The following is a 17,779-nucleotide window of genomic DNA, read 5'->3' on the forward strand; positions in this document are numbered from 1 at the left end:
ATGGCCCACTGCCCTAAGATCCAGTGTCCCCTGTGTCTGTATCGCTTCCTGTCACTCCAGACCTTCCACAATGCTAGTTGAGGTGAATTCAGTGAACCGAGGCCCCTGGCCTGGCTTCCACCCAAATAATGCTGGAGCAGCAGAAGAAGCAGGAGGTGTTGATGACAGAGCAACCCCTAAGAGGGAGGAGATGGGTGTTTGCATGAATGTAATCTGTGAACAGGATGAGAGGAAATGGGAGTAAACTTTCCAACCATTGCAAAATCTCCCATTCATCAGGTTCAGCTACAGATGAAGAGGGAGGGGGAGGAGAGCTGTGGGTACCCAATGCAGGCTGGCTTAAATCTGGCCAGAACAGTCAGCATCAGTGAGAAACCATCTGTCCCCTCTCAGGACGTGGAGGGGGCTCTTCCTATTCCTTTACAGCTGAGGGACAATGGCCAGACCCTGGCAGGCCCCACAGCTTCTACTAGTCGTTCTGGTGGCCCTGGTGGCCCTCAGCTACCAAGTAAGGAGGAAAACCTTTATGAGTGTCCAAGAAGTACCTGCATCAGAAACCTATGTAATAGCCACCATGCAGTTCGTGACCAACAAGTTCAACAGGGAAAGTGATGACAAGTACAGCTTCCGGATTGTGCGAGTCCTGAAGATCAAAAAGCTGGTAAGTGAGTTTCTCTCCCCTCTCTTCATCATGCATTTATGTCAGGGGACTGTTAGCACTCTGGGGCAAGCCCACTCACATGTCAGTCAACCTCATTTAGTTGCCCAGTGAAGTGGGCATTTGAAGAGAAACAAATTCACTGGAGGAGCTGAAGTTAAGTCACCTAAATGGTACCAAATACCAGGGGTCAGTATATCATGGGTTAATTTCTGCCTGCTGTTGCTTCTTTAAGTTGTTTCATAGGCTCCAAGTCACACCATGTGTGTCATGTTATATGAGGCTGCTTTTACACTGCAATTGCAGAGTTGAGTACTTGCAACCAAGGCCATGGCCCACAAAGCTTAAATATTCACTCTCCGGCTCTTTATACACAATATTTACAGATCCTATACCAGAATAATTGGTGTAATTTGGGTTTTCTAATGAATGGCTTCGCCCATGGAGTCATTTCTAGTGATTTCTTCTCTAGTAGCAGTAGAAAGTATAAGAATCAGATAATTAAAGGAGAGCTTCATCATTCTGTCTAAGATGGGGTCCTTGACTTTACCCACTCCCAGAAGTTATGGAGAAGAAGAATAAATCCTTTTATCTCCTGGCCACTTGCCAATGGCTTCTCACAGATTACGGACCACATGGAGTATCACATGAACTTAGAGATGCGGCGGACTACTTGTCAAAGGCTGGAGACCAAAAACTGCACCTTTCAAGAAGGGGAGCTTTACAAGGTACTGGGTGAAAGCACATTGACTCAGAAAGAACTAATTTTTAATTTTTTTTCTGTGGTTTTAGAATGATGTGGGGTAAAATTGTTGGAGATATATTTAAGCTTACTTTAAAAACAATGCAAGATAACAAACACCTGCTTTCTCAAGACAAAACAGTGAAGGTGGAAGTGACACAGATCATGTCTGGCAGACACTGGCTCTGTTGCTGGAAAAATAACGGGGAGGTTGAAAGGGTTTAGAGTGAGGAGTTAAGTGGCTGAGCTGCAACGAAACATTCTGGGGTTCAGGGAAGAAGTTAATTATTAACAATATTTTAGCAGCCAGTGGGACCTTGCTGGTATGCCCAGATGACTATCTGACTATCAGCCTGACATTAACACACAGTCACTGGGCTACCGGCCTCTATTCCTTTTATCCCAGGGGTGTTGAGACAAAAAGGGAGAAGGAATCAGAAAAATGAGTTCAGAGATAGTTTAACTGGTGGTAGGAGTGGGTCTGGATAGGGGAGGTCAAAACTGTATGCGTGTGTGATCTGCTGAGGAGCCATCTCCCCCAATTGTGACTTAGTTCCCTAAACCTTCATTCCCACCCAGTGTTGTCATGTCCAAGGAGGCTGGCTGGACCGTCATGCATAGAGTTCTGCAGTGTGCACAGTCAGGATTGGCCCATGTGCATAGGGGCCTTGAAGGTCTCGATGCCTACATGCCCTGCACATCACTTCACTTTACCCAAATAAGTTATGCCCCACCACTGCCTGGAATACTCCTGATTTACACCTAGTTTTTTAGTGACATCATTAATGTCATCCCCATTTACTACAACATGTCCTGGTTCATAATTTATATGATAAACATAGATATAGTGACCTAGATGTTCTCAGCATAGAAACATGTTCTCACACTTTCTTCATAAATATTTCTTCTCTGGAGAAGACCAGGAAATCTACAAGAAAAGTAATTAAAGATAGCAGTACAGTAACATTAGAGTATCTTATTGATGTAACATATTTAGTGGGTGGAATTAGTATTCTGATTTTTAATTTAGAAAAAAGGAAATACAGGGGAGTGGGTAAAAATAGGCTTACAGTTGTGAGTATGTGAAACACAGCTTATTGTTATATTTATTAATTGTTGTGTTATTTATTTGTATTACAATGGTAAACCTACTTATACCCACTCCTGTAGTTAAGTTTCTCACCACCACTCCCATTCCCCAATAAAGACTTTTCAATAAAGAGCAAAGGAACAAAATGACACTAAAAATGATAATATGTAAAATTTATTGATTGATTTTTTTTTATCATGGGGAAAGAGGAGAGTAAACAAGAAAAAGAAAATCTTGAAAGAGGATAGGGACAAGGGAAGGAAAGGATGTCATGAATGAGTGTATGGATGGGCAAATGAGAATGGGATGAAAGAAGGAAAGATGGGTGGATTGGGTGAAAAGGAGGTAAAATAAAGGAGGGCTAAAAGGATGGAAATAAGGATGGGGAAGGGCGAGAGGATGGATAGATGAATGGATGGATGAATAAATGGATGAAGCCTCAGTGAATATGCGAGTGGTAGACACTTTATTTCTAGTCTTTAAATTTAAATACAAATTGAAGGACATTTTCTGGGATGATCTCAGCCACAATACTATTAAGTAATTAAAATAAAAATAAAGATCAGATTCAGATCACTATATCTGAATAAGGAGTGAGGTAGTCTCATTTTCCCCATCCACAAGTATTATTCCTCTCCATTCCCTTTTAAAATTTTCACTTTGCATGTTATCTTTTTAAAATATTGTTTTGTTTTTGTTTTTTAGCAAATTGAGTGCTTTTTCTCAGTGTTTGTTGTCCCCTGGTTTGAAAAGTACAAAATTCTAAACAAAAATTGCACCAATGGCTAGGTGTCCTGGAGCAAACACCTGCAGTCACTACATGTGAAAGTATCCTGCAACAACAGTGATTCTCAGCATGGAAAATAAATGTTTTGTTTTGTTTTTTACCTCTTCTCTTAATGTGTATAATTCCACTTTCCACCCACAACTCTTCAGTTCATAATAATATAATCTTAAGATCCTCTGGGCCAGGGCAATTTTGGGGTCAAAATGAGGTGACATGAATAATTCCTGGCTTTATAGCCTGTATAATCTGTATGATAGCAGAACTTCAACCCCATCCTCACATCAGTTAGGATTCTTTAGATTTTAAAACAAAACAGAGACACTGGGAAGAAGCAGAGGGAGTAGAAAAGAAGCTCTAAGTTACTTAACTGAACAGACAACAGATATTGACAAAACACCAAGAAATAATACAAGTAAATAAAAAAAGATAAGCGGACTTCGTTGCTGATGAGGACTTTGTTGCTCTTAGGAGATGTGCCTTATTTTTATAGGCAAGTGAACTTTCTAATACCAAACCCTAGAATTAGACTTACATCCCCAGCATTAGCAACTCTGGACCAGAGCAGGTATCTTCACAAAGAGATTACTTTCCCAAAGTTGCCAAGGAAAATGTGTGCCCCCAGTGGGAAGGAGTAGGACCTGGGCTACAATGTCCACATTTTCCTCCAAATTAGATGAATTAGATTAATTCCTCCAGGAAAGCAATTATTGTGGAAATCAAGAATGCTATGTTAAGGGTGTCCTCTTTCATGGATGGCACATTAGAGATGGAGAATAAACATCATCCACCCAACAGCGTGATTCAGGATTTTGAACAACGTCACCAGGCTCATCTCTCCACTCTAGTTCTTCTTTTGCAAAGTTTATTCTGAGTCCTTTCACTGTAATGAATCACAGCTATTAGTAGGACTCTATGCTAAGTCCTGGGAATCCTTCTAGTGAATTGCTGATCCTGGGGGGTTGGTATTGAAGACCCTGGACACACTCAAAAGAAATGTGTCAATCACAGAGTTGTATGTACATGGGGAAGAAACAGACCTCCCCCAAGCTCAGGCCAGAGGTCAGGATGTACCTCAATAATGAAAAGCCTCAGAGACACGGGTTGAAGTAGAAAAAATTATGAGATTCCCCCAGAGACTTAACAACTTTCTTGCTTAAATTGAACCAGCCCCTAAAGACCACTGGGTGAGTGTGAGTGGATATGAATTTGTGTGTTTGTGTGTGTTTGTATGTGAATGTGTGTGTTGTGAGGTCTGGCTGAGGGCAATGACGTACTTCCAGAAGTCTATAATAGAAAGTGCACAGCACACCCGTCTAAGGTTTCATCAAGGATCTTTGCACAAACCTATTTAGGCCTCTAGACAGGAGTTATTCCAAAGTTGGTAATAGTTCATCCAGGGCACGGTGTACATCAAAAAATTGCAAATGAAACTCTGTGGAAGGAGAAAGTCAAATTCAGCTTTCAGGAGGATATTTTGTGAAGGTAAACCAAAAGTTCCTGACCCCCTTAGGCCCTCACTGGGGAGTTTAGAACCATCACTGAACCTGTACACTGACAATGTGGGTGGGGAGAATCTGCTCACAGTCCTCTGATGGCAGCAGAGGGGGTACCAGGCCCAGAACAGGAATGTCACCTTGGGCTCCCCCTGCCTGGCTCCTGGGTCTATCTTGAGAGCCCTCCTCCAGCCCCAGTCCTCCTACACTTGCACTCAGGAACAGGGACAGCCACATATTTGCCCTAATGTGATGCCACCAAGAGAAACCAGGAGAAGAATGGTCAGATTCTGGAAGACAAAGAAGCAATGGGACAATCCTCAGGGACTTCGAGAGTGCAAGTCAAAATCAGAACAAGGTCCCCAAGGAAAGAAAATGCTACTTCCACTGAAGGCCAGTAGTGGGCAAGGAGACCTGGAGGCCTGGGACCAACCTGTGCCAGCCTAGAGGTGGGGGAACTGCCCAATTAGAGAGGCTTCCTCCTACCCTAGCACCTTGGATGGCATCAGCAGCACTAGGACTGTGGTCTTGCTCTGCTTCGACCCATACAGATGGACAAGTTGTCAATGTCCAATTTGTGTTAACTTTTAAATGTTTTAGTTTTCTCCCCTTGATTAGGAATCCCTTCTCAGATGGCTGCCACCACACACCTTTTTCAAATTCTTCCCGCTTTGAATGGGGCATGAGTGACTTTTTGTGCTGTTCTTCCTGCACTTGGTCCGGCTAATCTTCACGGTGACCAGATACTCCACGCCTGTTGTCAGCTACCGAAAACCAACAGCACTGTCAGTTTTGACTCAAAGCATCCAGTTGCTGGATCTCTTCAGGAAAAGCTAGGATGGAGAGTGAAGCCCCAGGAGACACAGTCTTTGTGTCTGGTTCATCCACTAAAGCATGGCTCTCTTCTCTGCCTCTCACTAGAGGGTGCACAGTGGCACCAAGGCCTCTGTCAGTGCCCAGCATGTGCACTGAGCCATTCCTTTGCATTGGCTCTACTGATGCAGTCACAGATGGGTCTCACCTGTCCCTTGTGCATCCTCAGGAAGAGAAGCAAGACATTGAGCTTGGCTGCCTGGTACTGCCAGAGCATCCCCAGATCTGCACACATAGTCCTCACAATGCATAGAGCCAGCAGTGTCTTTTCCCTCTGCTTCTCCAGTCCCTTCAACCATGTCCTTCCTCCCTACTCTCCTTCCCAACCAACCCAGTGGGAGGTAGTCAGAAACACAGCTCAAAATATAAGCTTAGATACTGAACTGATTTGGAGCATATGTTCCCCATACACTAATGCTGTGACCTTGAGCAAGTGCCTAGCAGCCTTGGTTTCCTCACTTGCTGAGTATAGATAATCCTGTTCTAGAAGTTATTACACAGGTTAAGAGAAACATGTATTTCACTGAAAGCACAAAATATATTTTGAAGTTAATGAGTAATCATGAATTATTAAATGCTTTAGCAAGTTTCAAAAACATTACTCTGAAGCAGCAAGGGAACTGGGAGAGTGTCAGAACAGAAGACAAAAGAACTGTGCTCAAGTTTTGGCTTTACCCCTCTCACCTCTATCACCCTAGGCAGGTCTTTCCACCTACCTGGGTCTCAGTTTCCTCATCTAGAAAATGAAGAGAATAGTGCCAGTTTCCTCCTATGATTTACAAATAGCGAATATGTAAACCATGAAGAATGCACACCAGAGCTACTTCTTGTTGTTGTGATTTGTCTTCCTGTATTCATGTTCAAGTGCAAGCGAGATCTGATGATGCGAGGGCAGAAGGCTAGGAAAACCCTTGGTGGCAAGAAACTCCCACACCCAGAAGTAAAACTAACAAATGGTTTATGATGGAAACTGGACTGGATTTCCAACAACTCTGTGGACCAGAGAGTTCTGCCTGGTGACGAGAAAAGCTCCTAGAAGTGCTTCTTTGTCCAAATGCAGTGGCCAATAACATACAAAGGCTTGTACTCTCTGGAGTGGTGATAGAGGGGAAGACTGCTCACACTGCATCTGGGAGGACAATACCCCTAGAAAACCTCAAGGTGTGCAATATGGCTGAGGGAGGAGGCCTGAGGGCAGTGCCACTTTCCTGGTCCCTGCATCCAACAACAACAACAACAACAAACAAAAACCAGGAAGCAGGGCTCCTGAGTTCTTTATCAAGGGACAGTTCCATCTAGGCTTTGGCATCTTATAGGGCTTAATCCAAGCACTGCCATATGACCTTCAGCCCATTCTGTATGTATAAAGAAATTAAAACACTAGCCATAAATTTAACCAACATTCTAGTGATTGTAGTGTTTTCTTATTCATTATTAGACTTGAATGTTAAATAACAATAGAAGTAATCACAATAATTCAAATGTTTTCATAAGTACTGCTTCACTCTTATCCTGACCACTTTACAGGTGAGGAAACTGGGGCTTGCAAAATATGAATGGCACTTGACCAAAATTCCATAATTAGAAGAATCTGGACATCAAATCCATAACATGCCCAACTCCTATACCCCACTGTAGGATATTAGTACATAGTCATGCTGTCATACGTAGGTGTAGGGATGCCCAAGAATGTTTGCCCCAGATCACCCATCTATCAAGGGGTACATTCATTCTGTCAGTTCATCCATTTGAATGACATCAAAAGTTTACTTGCAACAATTCTTCCAGAGGTAACTGTTAATGACAATGGATTGAGTTCACAAAACAGGCCTCCTTGGGTTGTCAGTTTATACTTGGAAAGACTAGAGCAAGATCCCTTCCACGAGAATTTTGGTCAAGGGCTGCCACCTTGTGGCCAATTCACCTCAATGTTCTCAGCCTTGAGTTGTCATTTTGTGGCAAGTGTGAATTACTGAGGAAGAACTCACTGATGCCAACCTGTTGTGACATGAGGCCTATTTATTTATGTCTCATTAATACTGCCCACTCTTCTATGACCCCTGACCTGGCAGTTCTCTCCTGTTGCCATTGCTTTTCTCTAGTCCAACAGTTTTCAACCAGTGTGACACAAGAGGCACCCCAGTGTGCTGCAAGATTTTTTTTTCTGTTTTATTATTGTTGTTTAAGGACAGTTGTCTCCGTTTTCACCCCACCATGGCACCCCTGCCCCATCCATCCCTGCCTCCCACCTTGAAACTACCCCCTTTGGCTTCGTCCTTGTGTCCTTTATACATGTTTCTTGATGGACCTTCTGCTATTTTCCCCCATTAACTCTCTCTCCCCTCCCCTCTGGTTACTGTTAGTTTGTTCTTTATTTCAGTGCCTTTAGTTATAGTTTCCTTGCTTGTTCCTTTTGTTGATTAGTGCAATATCTAACATTTAGTCAGGATCACTGACCTCTTTTCCCTTGTTCTAGTCTTCCCAAGTATAAACTAACAACCCAAGGAGGCCTGTCTTGTGGACTCAATCTAAATTTAAAAATAACAAAGCCAACACAACAATAGCCTATAGCTAATGTAAATTCTTTCAGAAGGTTTACATCTTTCTTTCCCCTTTTCTCACTTGATATATAAAAATGCTTGCAAACTCCAAAACAAGGGACATATGTGTCTTTTCTACCAAGCTATCTGCTAGTGGATTGGACTTCATACCATAAGACTGCATTTTCATTTTGGCTAGCATTTTTTTTACTTTCAACCATGAAAGTTAAAATTTGTGTTTTTAACATTCCTATCTGACCTTTAGAGGAAGTTGGACCAAAAAAAAGTGGTTTTCAAACACCTTTTCCTTTCTTTATCATCCTTCAATAGATATCAAAAACTTTTATATAAAAAACAAATGAGATGATCTGAATGAAGCCTAGCTCTTACCCCCCACCCCCAGTTCTGTCCTGCCAAAAATCCTCTGTATAATTCCAGGTTTCTGTAGAACATAGCTAGAAACTCCAGACTTAGATTTTCCAACCCTAGACATTGAAATATTATTGTTGAGGGGAACCTACAGAGAACATTATATGTTTGAGGCTGTTAAAGAAAACAAAAACTGTCCTGGCTGGTGTGGCTCAGTGAATTGAGTGCTGGCATGTGAACTGAAGGGTTGCTGGTTTAATTCCCAGTTCAGGGTACATGCCTGGGTTGCAGGCCAGGTTTTTGGTTGGTTAGGGAGTGGCATGTGAGAGGCAACCACTTATTGATATTTCTGTCCCTTTCTTTCTCCCTCCCTTCCCCTTTCTAAAAATAGATAAAATCTTTTTAAAACATGTTCTGGTCGATATGGTGGTGCAGGTAAATGTGGTACTTGAAACTTCCCACAATTGCATCAAAATTACAACTAAATTACAGGACAACCATTATTCAGAATGCCTGAAATCTAGCTAGATAGAAATCCTATAACTGAATATATGAAGAAGCCACATCAAGACTTGTAAGAGGAGTGGAGGTACAAAATGGACTGGTGCCACACCCATGTGTTGCAGTTAAAAATTAGGAGGGACATCTTAGCTGCAGAGGTCCCTTTGAGGAGCCACGTGTCCCAGCCCCACACCAGGCTCCCCAGCCCAGGGTTTCAGTGCCAGAAAGAGAAATCCCCATACTTCTGGTTGTGAAAACCAGCAGGGATTTTGGCTGAGGGAGATGGAGGGATTCTGGAGTCCCAGACATTCTTCTTGAAGGGCCCATGCATAGACTTACAAGGGCTCATTGCTCAGAGCTTCAGAACTGGGGTAGCAGCTTGAAAGGCACCTGAAATATGCAGGGAAGAACTGAATTGTCTGGCTTCAGGATCATGACTAGAAGGGAAGCTTTTGGGTAGACAAAAGTACTGGCAGAGCCCTGACTGGTATGGCTCAGTGGATTGAGCACTGGCCTGCAAACCAAAGGGTCACTGGTTCAATTCCCAGGCAAAGGCATATGCCTAGGTTGCAGACCAGGTCCCCAGTTGGGGGATGCACGAGGCAACCACATATTAATGTTTCTCTCCATGTCTTCCCCCCTCTCTTCACCTATCATAAACAAACAAACAAACAAACAAACAAATAATTGTTTTCAAAAAGTACTGGAAGATTCCATTGTTCCTTCACTGAGACCTCCCTTCACAGAGCCTGCAGATGGGCACTACATCTGAGTCTCCATCAACCTGGCTAACACTGGTGGTTCCCTGAGACCTTGTCCCCCTCAACTTTTGGGCCCATCAAAGCTGTTTCCAGTGGCTTTTCCATACAAATGGCCTCTCTTGGTTCATGCTTCAGACTTTCCTAAAATCTCATAAGTAAGCAGTATCTGGCCACTGTGGACCCCATACATCTTGCTAAGTGGCCCCAAACTCAGCACAAATAGCAGCTATCTGCAGATCGCTCTATAGCTTATGCTGGGTGGCCCCGGGCAGAGCACAGGTAGCAGCTGACCTTGCTCCTCCTGGGAGTCCCCAGAGCCAGTGCACGGAGTAGACAGCTTTAGACCCAACCACATTTACAGGTGGTTACAACCCAACAACCTTTACAAATGACAAAGGTCAGACTTGGAATGCACCAAAGCCCCACTGAAGAAAATCCTGATCTGTGAGGTTGGCCCCTGCACAGCAGCTCCTCCACTATAGTCACAGCTGGTACTTGCAGCTCATTGACCTGGGGGTCAGTCCTTCTCAGTGACATGCCAACAGCAACCAAGGCTCAACTATAACAAGACAGTGTACAAAGCCCACACAGGGGACACACAGGACACCCAGCTCATGTGCCTGGGGAGGCTGTTCCACTGGACCCTACAAGACGCCTACTACATTAGGCCACTCTACCAAATGCCAGAGACATTGCAGTTTGACCTAATACATAGAAACAAACACGAGGAAGAAATAAAAAATGAAGAAACAAAGAAACCAGGCCTAAATTAAAGAACAACATAAATTTCTGGAAAAAGAAATAAATGAAATGAAAGCAATCAAGGTACCAAATACAGAGTTCAAAACAATTGTTATAAGGATTCTCAAGAAACTTAGTAAGAACTTAAACAGCATTAAAAAGGAAAGGAAAACCATTTAAAAGAATCAAATAGAAATGAAGAATACACTAAGTGAAATCAATAGATTAGAGGAATATAACAGTAGAGTAAATGAAGCAGAGTATTAAATCAGCAATGTGGAATATAAGAAAGCAGAAGACACCCAATCAGAATAGCAAAAAGAAAAAAGAACCCCCCAAATTGAGGATAGTGTAAGGAGCCCTTGGAGCAACTTCAAGCATACCAACATTTGCATCATAGGGGTGCCAGAAGGAGAAGAGAAACAGCAAGAAATCAGAAACTATTTGAAAACATGATAATGGAAAACTTAACTAACTCAGTAAAGGAAATAGGCATACAAGTGCAGAAAACACAGAGAGTTCCATATAAGATGAACCCAGAGAGGTCCACACCAGAGCACATCATAATTAAAATGTCAAAAGTTAAAGACACAGAGAATCCTAGAAGCAGCAAAAGAAAAGCAGTTAATTACCTACAAGGGATCTCCCATAAGACTTTTATCTTATTTATCAATAGAAACTTTGTAGGCCAGAAGAGGTTGGCATAAAATATTCAAAGGAAAAGCAAGGAACTACAACCAAGATTACTCTACCCAGAAAAAGCTATCATGTGAAATTGAAGGACAGATAAAGAGCTTCCCAGAGGAAAAAACAAAAGCTAAATGAGTTCACCACTACCAAACCAGTATTACAAGAAATGTTATAGGGTCTTCTTTAAGAAGAAAAAGAGAAAATATTTAAAATATGAATAATAAAATGACATTAAATACATATTATCAACAGTTACTTTAAATGCAAACAGATTAAATTCTCCATCAAAAAATGTATGGTGACTGAATGGATAACAAAACAAGACTCTTACATATGGTATATGTGCATCAGGAACTCCCTTCAAATCAAAAGACACACACAGACTGAAAGTGAAAAGAAAGAAAAAGATATTTCATAAAAATGGAAACAAAACAAAACAAAAAAGGCAGGGGAGTAATACTTATACCAAACAAAATACACTTTAAAACAATGGTTATAGCAAGAGAAAATAAGGACCCAGCAATTCCACTTTGAGTATTTACCTCAAGAAACCCAAAACACTAAATTGAAAAGAAATATACATCCATATGTTTATTGCAGCATTATTTACAATAGTCAAAATATGGAAACAATCTAGGTATCCATTAATAAATGAATACAAAAAGAAGAAGTGATATATATATACACACACACACACCATATATATACATATATACCTTATTCCATTATATATAATAGAATATGATTCAGTAATAAAAAAGAATTAAATCTTACACTTTGCAACAATGTGAATGGACCTAGAAGGTACTATACTAAATGAAATAGGTCCAACAGAGAAAAACAAATTCCATACAATTTCACTTATGTGTGGAACCTAAAAAAAATACATAATAAATAAACAAGCAGAACAGAAAGGGACTCATAGATACAGAGAACATTTTGATGAAGGCCAGATAGGAAAGGGATTGGGGAAATGGGTGAAGGAGGTAAAAGGATTTAAAAGTACAAATTGGTAGTTATAGAATAGCCATGGTGATGTAAATTTACTACAGCACAGGGAATGTAGTCAATAATATTGTCTTAACTATGTATGGTGTCAAATGAATCTAGATATATCAGTTGATCTCTTCATTGAAATAAAGAAAAAACCGACAGTAACCTGAGGGGGAAGGGGGAGACAGATAATGGGGGAAAATAGGGGAAGGTCCATCAAGGAACATGTATAAAGGACACATAGACAAAGCTAAAGAGGGTAGGATTGAGGGTGGGAGGGGGGCATGGGTGGGGTGGAGAGGAATGGTGGGGATGGGGAATGGAGACAACTGTACTTGAACAACAATAAAAATAATAATAAAACAAAAAAGAAAAAAAAGTCTAATCATGGGATTGTACCTGAAGCTAAAATAATATTGTATATCAACTGTAATTTTTTAAAAAGAAAACAGAATCATCTCCATCTTCTTTTACTTTGGTAGGACCCCAATTCAAAATGAAAGCAACTCTTCTGACAGGAGAACAGTTGAGAAACTCAGAGAACATTTTTGCTTTAGACTAAGAGTAATAGACTTCAGGGTTCACTCCAGTCCTTTGACTAGCATTTTGAAAGATGGCTAAAGAGACTTGGGGTCTGAACCACTCTAAAGCTCTCCCATTCTAAGTGAAGATACATCCCAGAGGGTGAAACTATCATTTGGCTTTCTCTGTAAGCCACAACACATCTATGCGTGTCCAAATGGGCAATAATTAGAGCACTGCTCATATTCATAGAGACTGAGGCACAAACCTGCATATGACTTTGAAGTAGCTTGTCTATTCGAAATAAGTACATGTCATTGCTCACATTGTTGTAGTTTTCAATGAAGAATTTGAGTGTTGAATTCATGTTTTTCTTGCTCACGGACTTCTCCTGGAAGCCTCCCCACCTTTGAAAGTGACCCAATTTGGCTGCCAGGACCAGGGCAGCCAGCAGCAGCAGGGTGTTTCTCCAGCATTCAACTCCCATCTCTGCAGCCTCAAAAATGTCCTATTCACAGCACCTTCCAGAGTAGATAGGTGCCAGGGTCAGGTTCACTCACTGTTCCTTGTCAGCCCTTGCCAATGCAGATTTCCTGGAGACAGTTGCCTGCATTTAAACAGAGACTGAGACCTGAGCCTCTCCCTTCCAAGGCCCTGCCCACAATTTGACCAAGAGACCAGCCAGGGAGATCTCCCTGTGTGGCTGTCCAGTCCTGCTCTCAGGTAATTTCCACACCCATTCAATTCTTTGGTGATAGGCCAGGTGTAATTTCTTAATATTTGCCAAGATGGGCAAGAGCTCTCGCTACCTTTACACCTAAAAGGGAGAAAATCCCCCATAATGAACTTTTATAGTACTAATCAGACCTGCTGTATCAAATGGGAGCATCATTAGTGGGAATGGGGAAAAGCTTATTGAGAAATGATATTTGAACTGGGACATAAAAACCAGGGGCATGGAACAGAATTAGGTAAATTCTATTTAGCTACCTTGGGTTCTAACTATCTCACCCAGCCATCAACTATTCCATGCTTCTCTAGAGGTTCTCTTTATTCACCTGCTGCGTACTCACCACAGATTTTTGCTTGCTGGATCTCACTGTGCCTGTGGGCCCTGGCACTGGCTCTAGCTATCTTGGTATGACCCCAGCAGAGCTTTGTGATGTAAATCCAACATACCTGTGATGGAGGAAGACACTGTGAGCCTTACTTATTCAGAAGTTAATCATGCAGTTTCTATGGTTGCCAGATTGGGGGTGGGGGGGATTGAAGAGATAGGTGAAAAAGGCAGGAGGGATTAAATTGTATAAATTTCCGGTTATAAAAACAGTCACAAGGATGTAAGTACAGCATGAGATATATAGTTAATAATATTGGGATAACTACATATGGTATCAGATGAGCACTAGACTCACTGGGGTGATCACTTCATAAGTTATATAAATGTCAAATAACTATGTTGTACACCTGAATCGAATATAATTTGTATTTCAACTGTAAATAAAAATTTTTGAAGGGAGAAGTGACTATGATGAAAGCAAATGACAGACAACAGTTTAGCACTTACAGACCTTAGCCGACCTCTTAAGGCCCACCTGTCCTTGGACAGATCTCTTTCTACCTCTCCATGGACCAAATGATGTACATAAATGGAACCCTGCACTGACAACCTTAGCCATCTGGAACCCTGTCTCTCTCCCTGGGACTATTTCCTTTTTAGAAGGAATCGGGTGATCTCAAAGGGCCTCTGGTTTTAAAAGTGTAAGTGTTTTTTTCTGACCCCTTCTATTCCCCAGGGATCCCATGGAAAGTTGGGTATGTGTATGGGAGGACTGGCTAAGCTGAGTAGGACAAGAGTAGGACAGAATCTTCAAGGACTAGGAAACAGCAGCAGGGACAAGAGGGTTATGGCAGATGACTTCTGGGTTCATGCTATTTCTTCAGGTCCAGGCTTAGGTCAGGGCTCCTGACAGGTGGGGCCTGCCCAGCCCCAGTAACAGTGGCAGCAGAAGAACTCCCAAGCTCCAGGGATACCATCTGGCTACAGGTATAGAAAGGCTCCTAGCTTCCCTAGGTCTCACCAGGCATAGTTCTCATGGCCATTGCTCCACTAGTAACTGCAGGCTGTTTGCCACCCTGGTCACATTAATTACATAAGGGCCCAGAGTATCTACCAGGTAGTCATGAAGATACCAGCACTTCTCAAAGCTGGAGATGCTCAGGTCTCCCCAGAGCACCATCCCAGCTGCCCCCAGTGTTGTGGTCTGCACAAGATCATCCTGAGACAGGAACCTCCCAGATCTCTGATGTGTGAAGAAAGTCTAATCACAGGCCAGGACAGGGAGGGGATGTGGATGCCCAGCACAGACAACTTGGAAGGCCTCCTCCAGGTAATATCAAACATGAGCAGATGGCAGCTTGGGTGGGAGATAAATGCTGGAGAAGAAGGAGCTGGAGGTAGCCCAGAGCCAATGCACTTGGGTATTGCAGGCACAGGTGGCTGCATGTCAGTGGCCCATGTAATGGAAGCCATACTATGCCAACCATTGCCACAGGCCAGGAAGTGACAGAATCCTGAAAGTCCATGAGGCTGCAGTGCCTAGCCCAACCATAGTGTGCCCTCCATCAGTGTATGGGTTGCTTGTTCAAAGCCAGTACGGGCCTTGTGGAGCTGCTCCTGATGGCCCAGTCAGGGAATTCCCACTGTGCCCAAGCCCCTGGGCCTTCCTAATAGGTTCGGTGGCAGCTCCAGTTCCCAGCCCGGTGTGGACACCATTCTCCCCAGTCTAGCACTGCCATGCCAACAAAGACAGGTCCCAGGCTATGGTAGATCTGGTAAGCAGCCCATACTGGGTGGTGGTCAAGGAGCACAGCTTGAGGGATGCCCCCATTGTGAGCTGTGCCCCTGGGCCAAAAATAAGGAAGAAGCCAAGCTGGTTTCTATGGAAGTGGTGATATTCTGGCCATGGAAACACTAGGCACAGTTGACTGTGATACTCAGGGTCTCTAGTGGCAGGTGCACACCAAAACGGGCTCTACAGTGTACTGATGGTCCATTCCACAGCATGGAGAAGGGGTCTTCAGGGGCCCACAACAGGGGATGGCCACACCCCTGGCACAGGGCCATCCCTACTACCAGGGCCGCTCCTAGATACATAGTCAAGCCCCAGGAATGGAAACCTGCAATTGCCTATCTCTGCAGCAGCAACCATACCCCTCAACCAGGAGGAAGCAATCCCCAGGCTTACCTCTAGATCAGGAACCCTAAGTTTCCCCACAAGTTTAACACCGTCAGTATTGACCCAACCTACTGTAGTCAGGGTTCCTGGTTCTCAGAAACAGGCAGCACTCTCCGTCCTGTGCCTTGGTTTCCCCCTCCCTACTAGCGGGCCATAAACTGTGGACTTTTGGGGATGAGGGTCTTTTGGACATTGACTCTGGGTGCATGTGGCTTGGCAGGTTGTGGGCGGGAACCACAGACAGAGGGAGAGCATGAAGGGGTGGCATAGCCACTTGACCTTATGCGAGGACCAGACAGAAGCACAGGGAACAATGAGGATGGACACACTGCATTTGGGGATGGGGCAGTACAGACATACTGAAACAGGGTTCCAGGATGCTCAGTGTCCTGGCTTCACTTAAATAATTTTTAAAAAACATATCATATATGTGGATTTCCGGCCAACATGGAAGCATAGGTGGCACGCCGTACCTCCACACACAACTAAGATTGGAACAACAACAATTTAGAGGCAGAATAACCCCAGAACTGACAGAGAATTTATCTAAATGGAAGTAGGACAGCCAAGAAGTTGAAATAGACCCATTCATCCAGACCGGTAGGAGGGACGGAGATGAGCAGCCAGGCTCGGGTCATGGCATGGAGAGCAGAGAAAGTTGGGTGCATAAGATACCCAGGGGCATGTAAGGCATCTGGGGCGTGCAAGATCTCAGGGGGTGGACCCTGAGTATGAAAGCAGCAGCTGGCAGACCCAGTGAGGTGGTGATTGTGGAGCAGGGCAGAGCTTGCAACCCAGGATCCCAGAGAAGAGACTGAGGTCCCATGGAGAACGAAGCTATACCATTGTTCCCTCTCGACCCCGCCCCCACATACAACTTCACAATCTAGTGACTGGGGTGCCCAACCCTGGTGAACACCTAAGGCTCCACCCATCACAATAACAGGAGCAACCAGACAAAAAAAAAAAAAAAAAGAGAGAGAGAGAGAGAGAGAGAGAGAGATGGCTCAAACAGAAGAACAAATCAATGCCCCAGAACTCATCCTTTTAAGCAACCAAAAGATAGCCAATCTATCAGATGCACAGTTCAAAACACTGGTGATCAGGAAGCCTACAGAATAGGTTGATTTTGGGTGCAAATTAGATGAAAAAAAATGCAGTTTACTATAAAAGAGATGAAGGAAACTGAACAGGGAACCAATAGTGATGGGAAGGAAACTGGGATTCAAAACAATAGAGTGGACCAGAAGGAAGAAGGCAACAACCAAACAGAAAAGAATGGAGAAGTAAGAATTCAAAAAAAATGAGGAGAAGCTTAGGAACCTCCAGGACATCTTTAAACATTACAACATCTAAATTATAGGGGTACCAGAAGGGGAAGAGGAAGAGCAACAGACTGAGCACATATTTGAACAAATAATAAAGGAGAACTTTCCCACTCTGGCAAAGGAAATAGACTTCCAGGAAATCCAGGAAGCTCAGAGAGTCCCAAAGAAGTTGGACCCAAGAAGAAACACACCAAGGCACATCATAATTACATTAGCCAAGGTAAAAATGAAGGAGAGAATCCTAGAAGCAGCAAGAGATAAGGGGACAGTAACCTACAAACGAGTTCCCATCAGACTGTCAGCTGATTTCTCAAAAGAGACCTTGTAGGCAAGAAGGGGCTGGAAAGAAGTATTCCAAGTCGTGAAAGACAAGGACCCATATCCCAGATTACTCTATCCAGCCAAGCTTTCATTTAGAATGGAAGGGCAGATAAAGTGCTTCTCAGATAAGG

General features: G+C 43.2%; 2 protein-coding genes and 1 pseudogene across 2 annotated transcripts; 1 reads left to right on the top strand and 2 right to left on the bottom strand.

The window, feature by feature from the left end:
* Positions 1–373: 373 nt before the first annotated feature.
* Positions 374–3,450, top strand: CST11 (cystatin 11). Its single transcript, XM_028523670.2, has 3 exons — positions 374–661; positions 1,282–1,386; positions 3,196–3,450. Exons 1-3 carry the CDS (start codon positions 437–439, stop codon positions 3,277–3,279), a joined length of 414 nt encoding a protein of 137 aa, XP_028379471.1. The 5' UTR covers positions 374–436; the 3' UTR covers positions 3,280–3,450.
* An 80-nt stretch (positions 3,451–3,530) lies between these two features.
* CSTL1 (cystatin like 1) lies at positions 3,531–13,360 on the bottom strand. Its single transcript, XM_028523689.2, has 3 exons — positions 13,029–13,360; positions 5,421–5,534; positions 3,531–4,709 (listed from the first exon to the last, which is right to left on the bottom strand). Exons 1-3 carry the CDS (start codon positions 13,245–13,247, stop codon positions 4,626–4,628), a joined length of 417 nt encoding a protein of 138 aa, XP_028379490.1. The 5' UTR covers positions 13,248–13,360; the 3' UTR covers positions 3,531–4,625.
* Positions 13,361–14,687: 1,327 nt separating this feature from the next.
* LOC114507037 lies at positions 14,688–15,917 on the bottom strand (annotated as a pseudogene).
* Positions 15,918–17,779: the final 1,862 nt, after the last annotated feature.

This window comes from Phyllostomus discolor, chromosome 9 (assembly GCF_004126475.2).
Source record: "Phyllostomus discolor isolate MPI-MPIP mPhyDis1 chromosome 9, mPhyDis1.pri.v3, whole genome shotgun sequence".
NCBI classification, from domain to species: domain Eukaryota; kingdom Metazoa; phylum Chordata; class Mammalia; order Chiroptera; family Phyllostomidae; genus Phyllostomus; species Phyllostomus discolor.

Bases quoted from the DNA above. Each gene is read 5' to 3' on its own strand.
- CSTL1 (XM_028523689.2), bottom strand. From the start codon at position 13,247: ATGGGAGTTGAATGCTGGAGAAACACCCTGCTGCTGCTGGCTGCCCTG. The intron at 5,535-13,028 runs GTTTGTGCCTCA...GGTTTTCGGTAG, and splicing joins TACTTCAAAGTCATATGCAG to CTGACAACAGGCGTGGAGTA. The intron at 4,710-5,420 runs GTGTGTGGTGGC...CTCCTTCCACAG, and splicing joins GCGGGAAGAATTTGAAAAAG to AGTTTCATTTGCAATTTTTT.
- CST11 (XM_028523670.2), top strand. From the start codon at position 437: ATGGCCAGACCCTGGCAGGCCCCACAGCTTCTACTAGTCGTTCTGGTG. The intron at 662-1,281 runs GTAAGTGAGTTT...GGCTTCTCACAG, and splicing joins TCCTGAAGATCAAAAAGCTG to ATTACGGACCACATGGAGTA. The intron at 1,387-3,195 runs GTACTGGGTGAA...TTTGTTTTTTAG, and splicing joins AAGAAGGGGAGCTTTACAAG to CAAATTGAGTGCTTTTTCTC.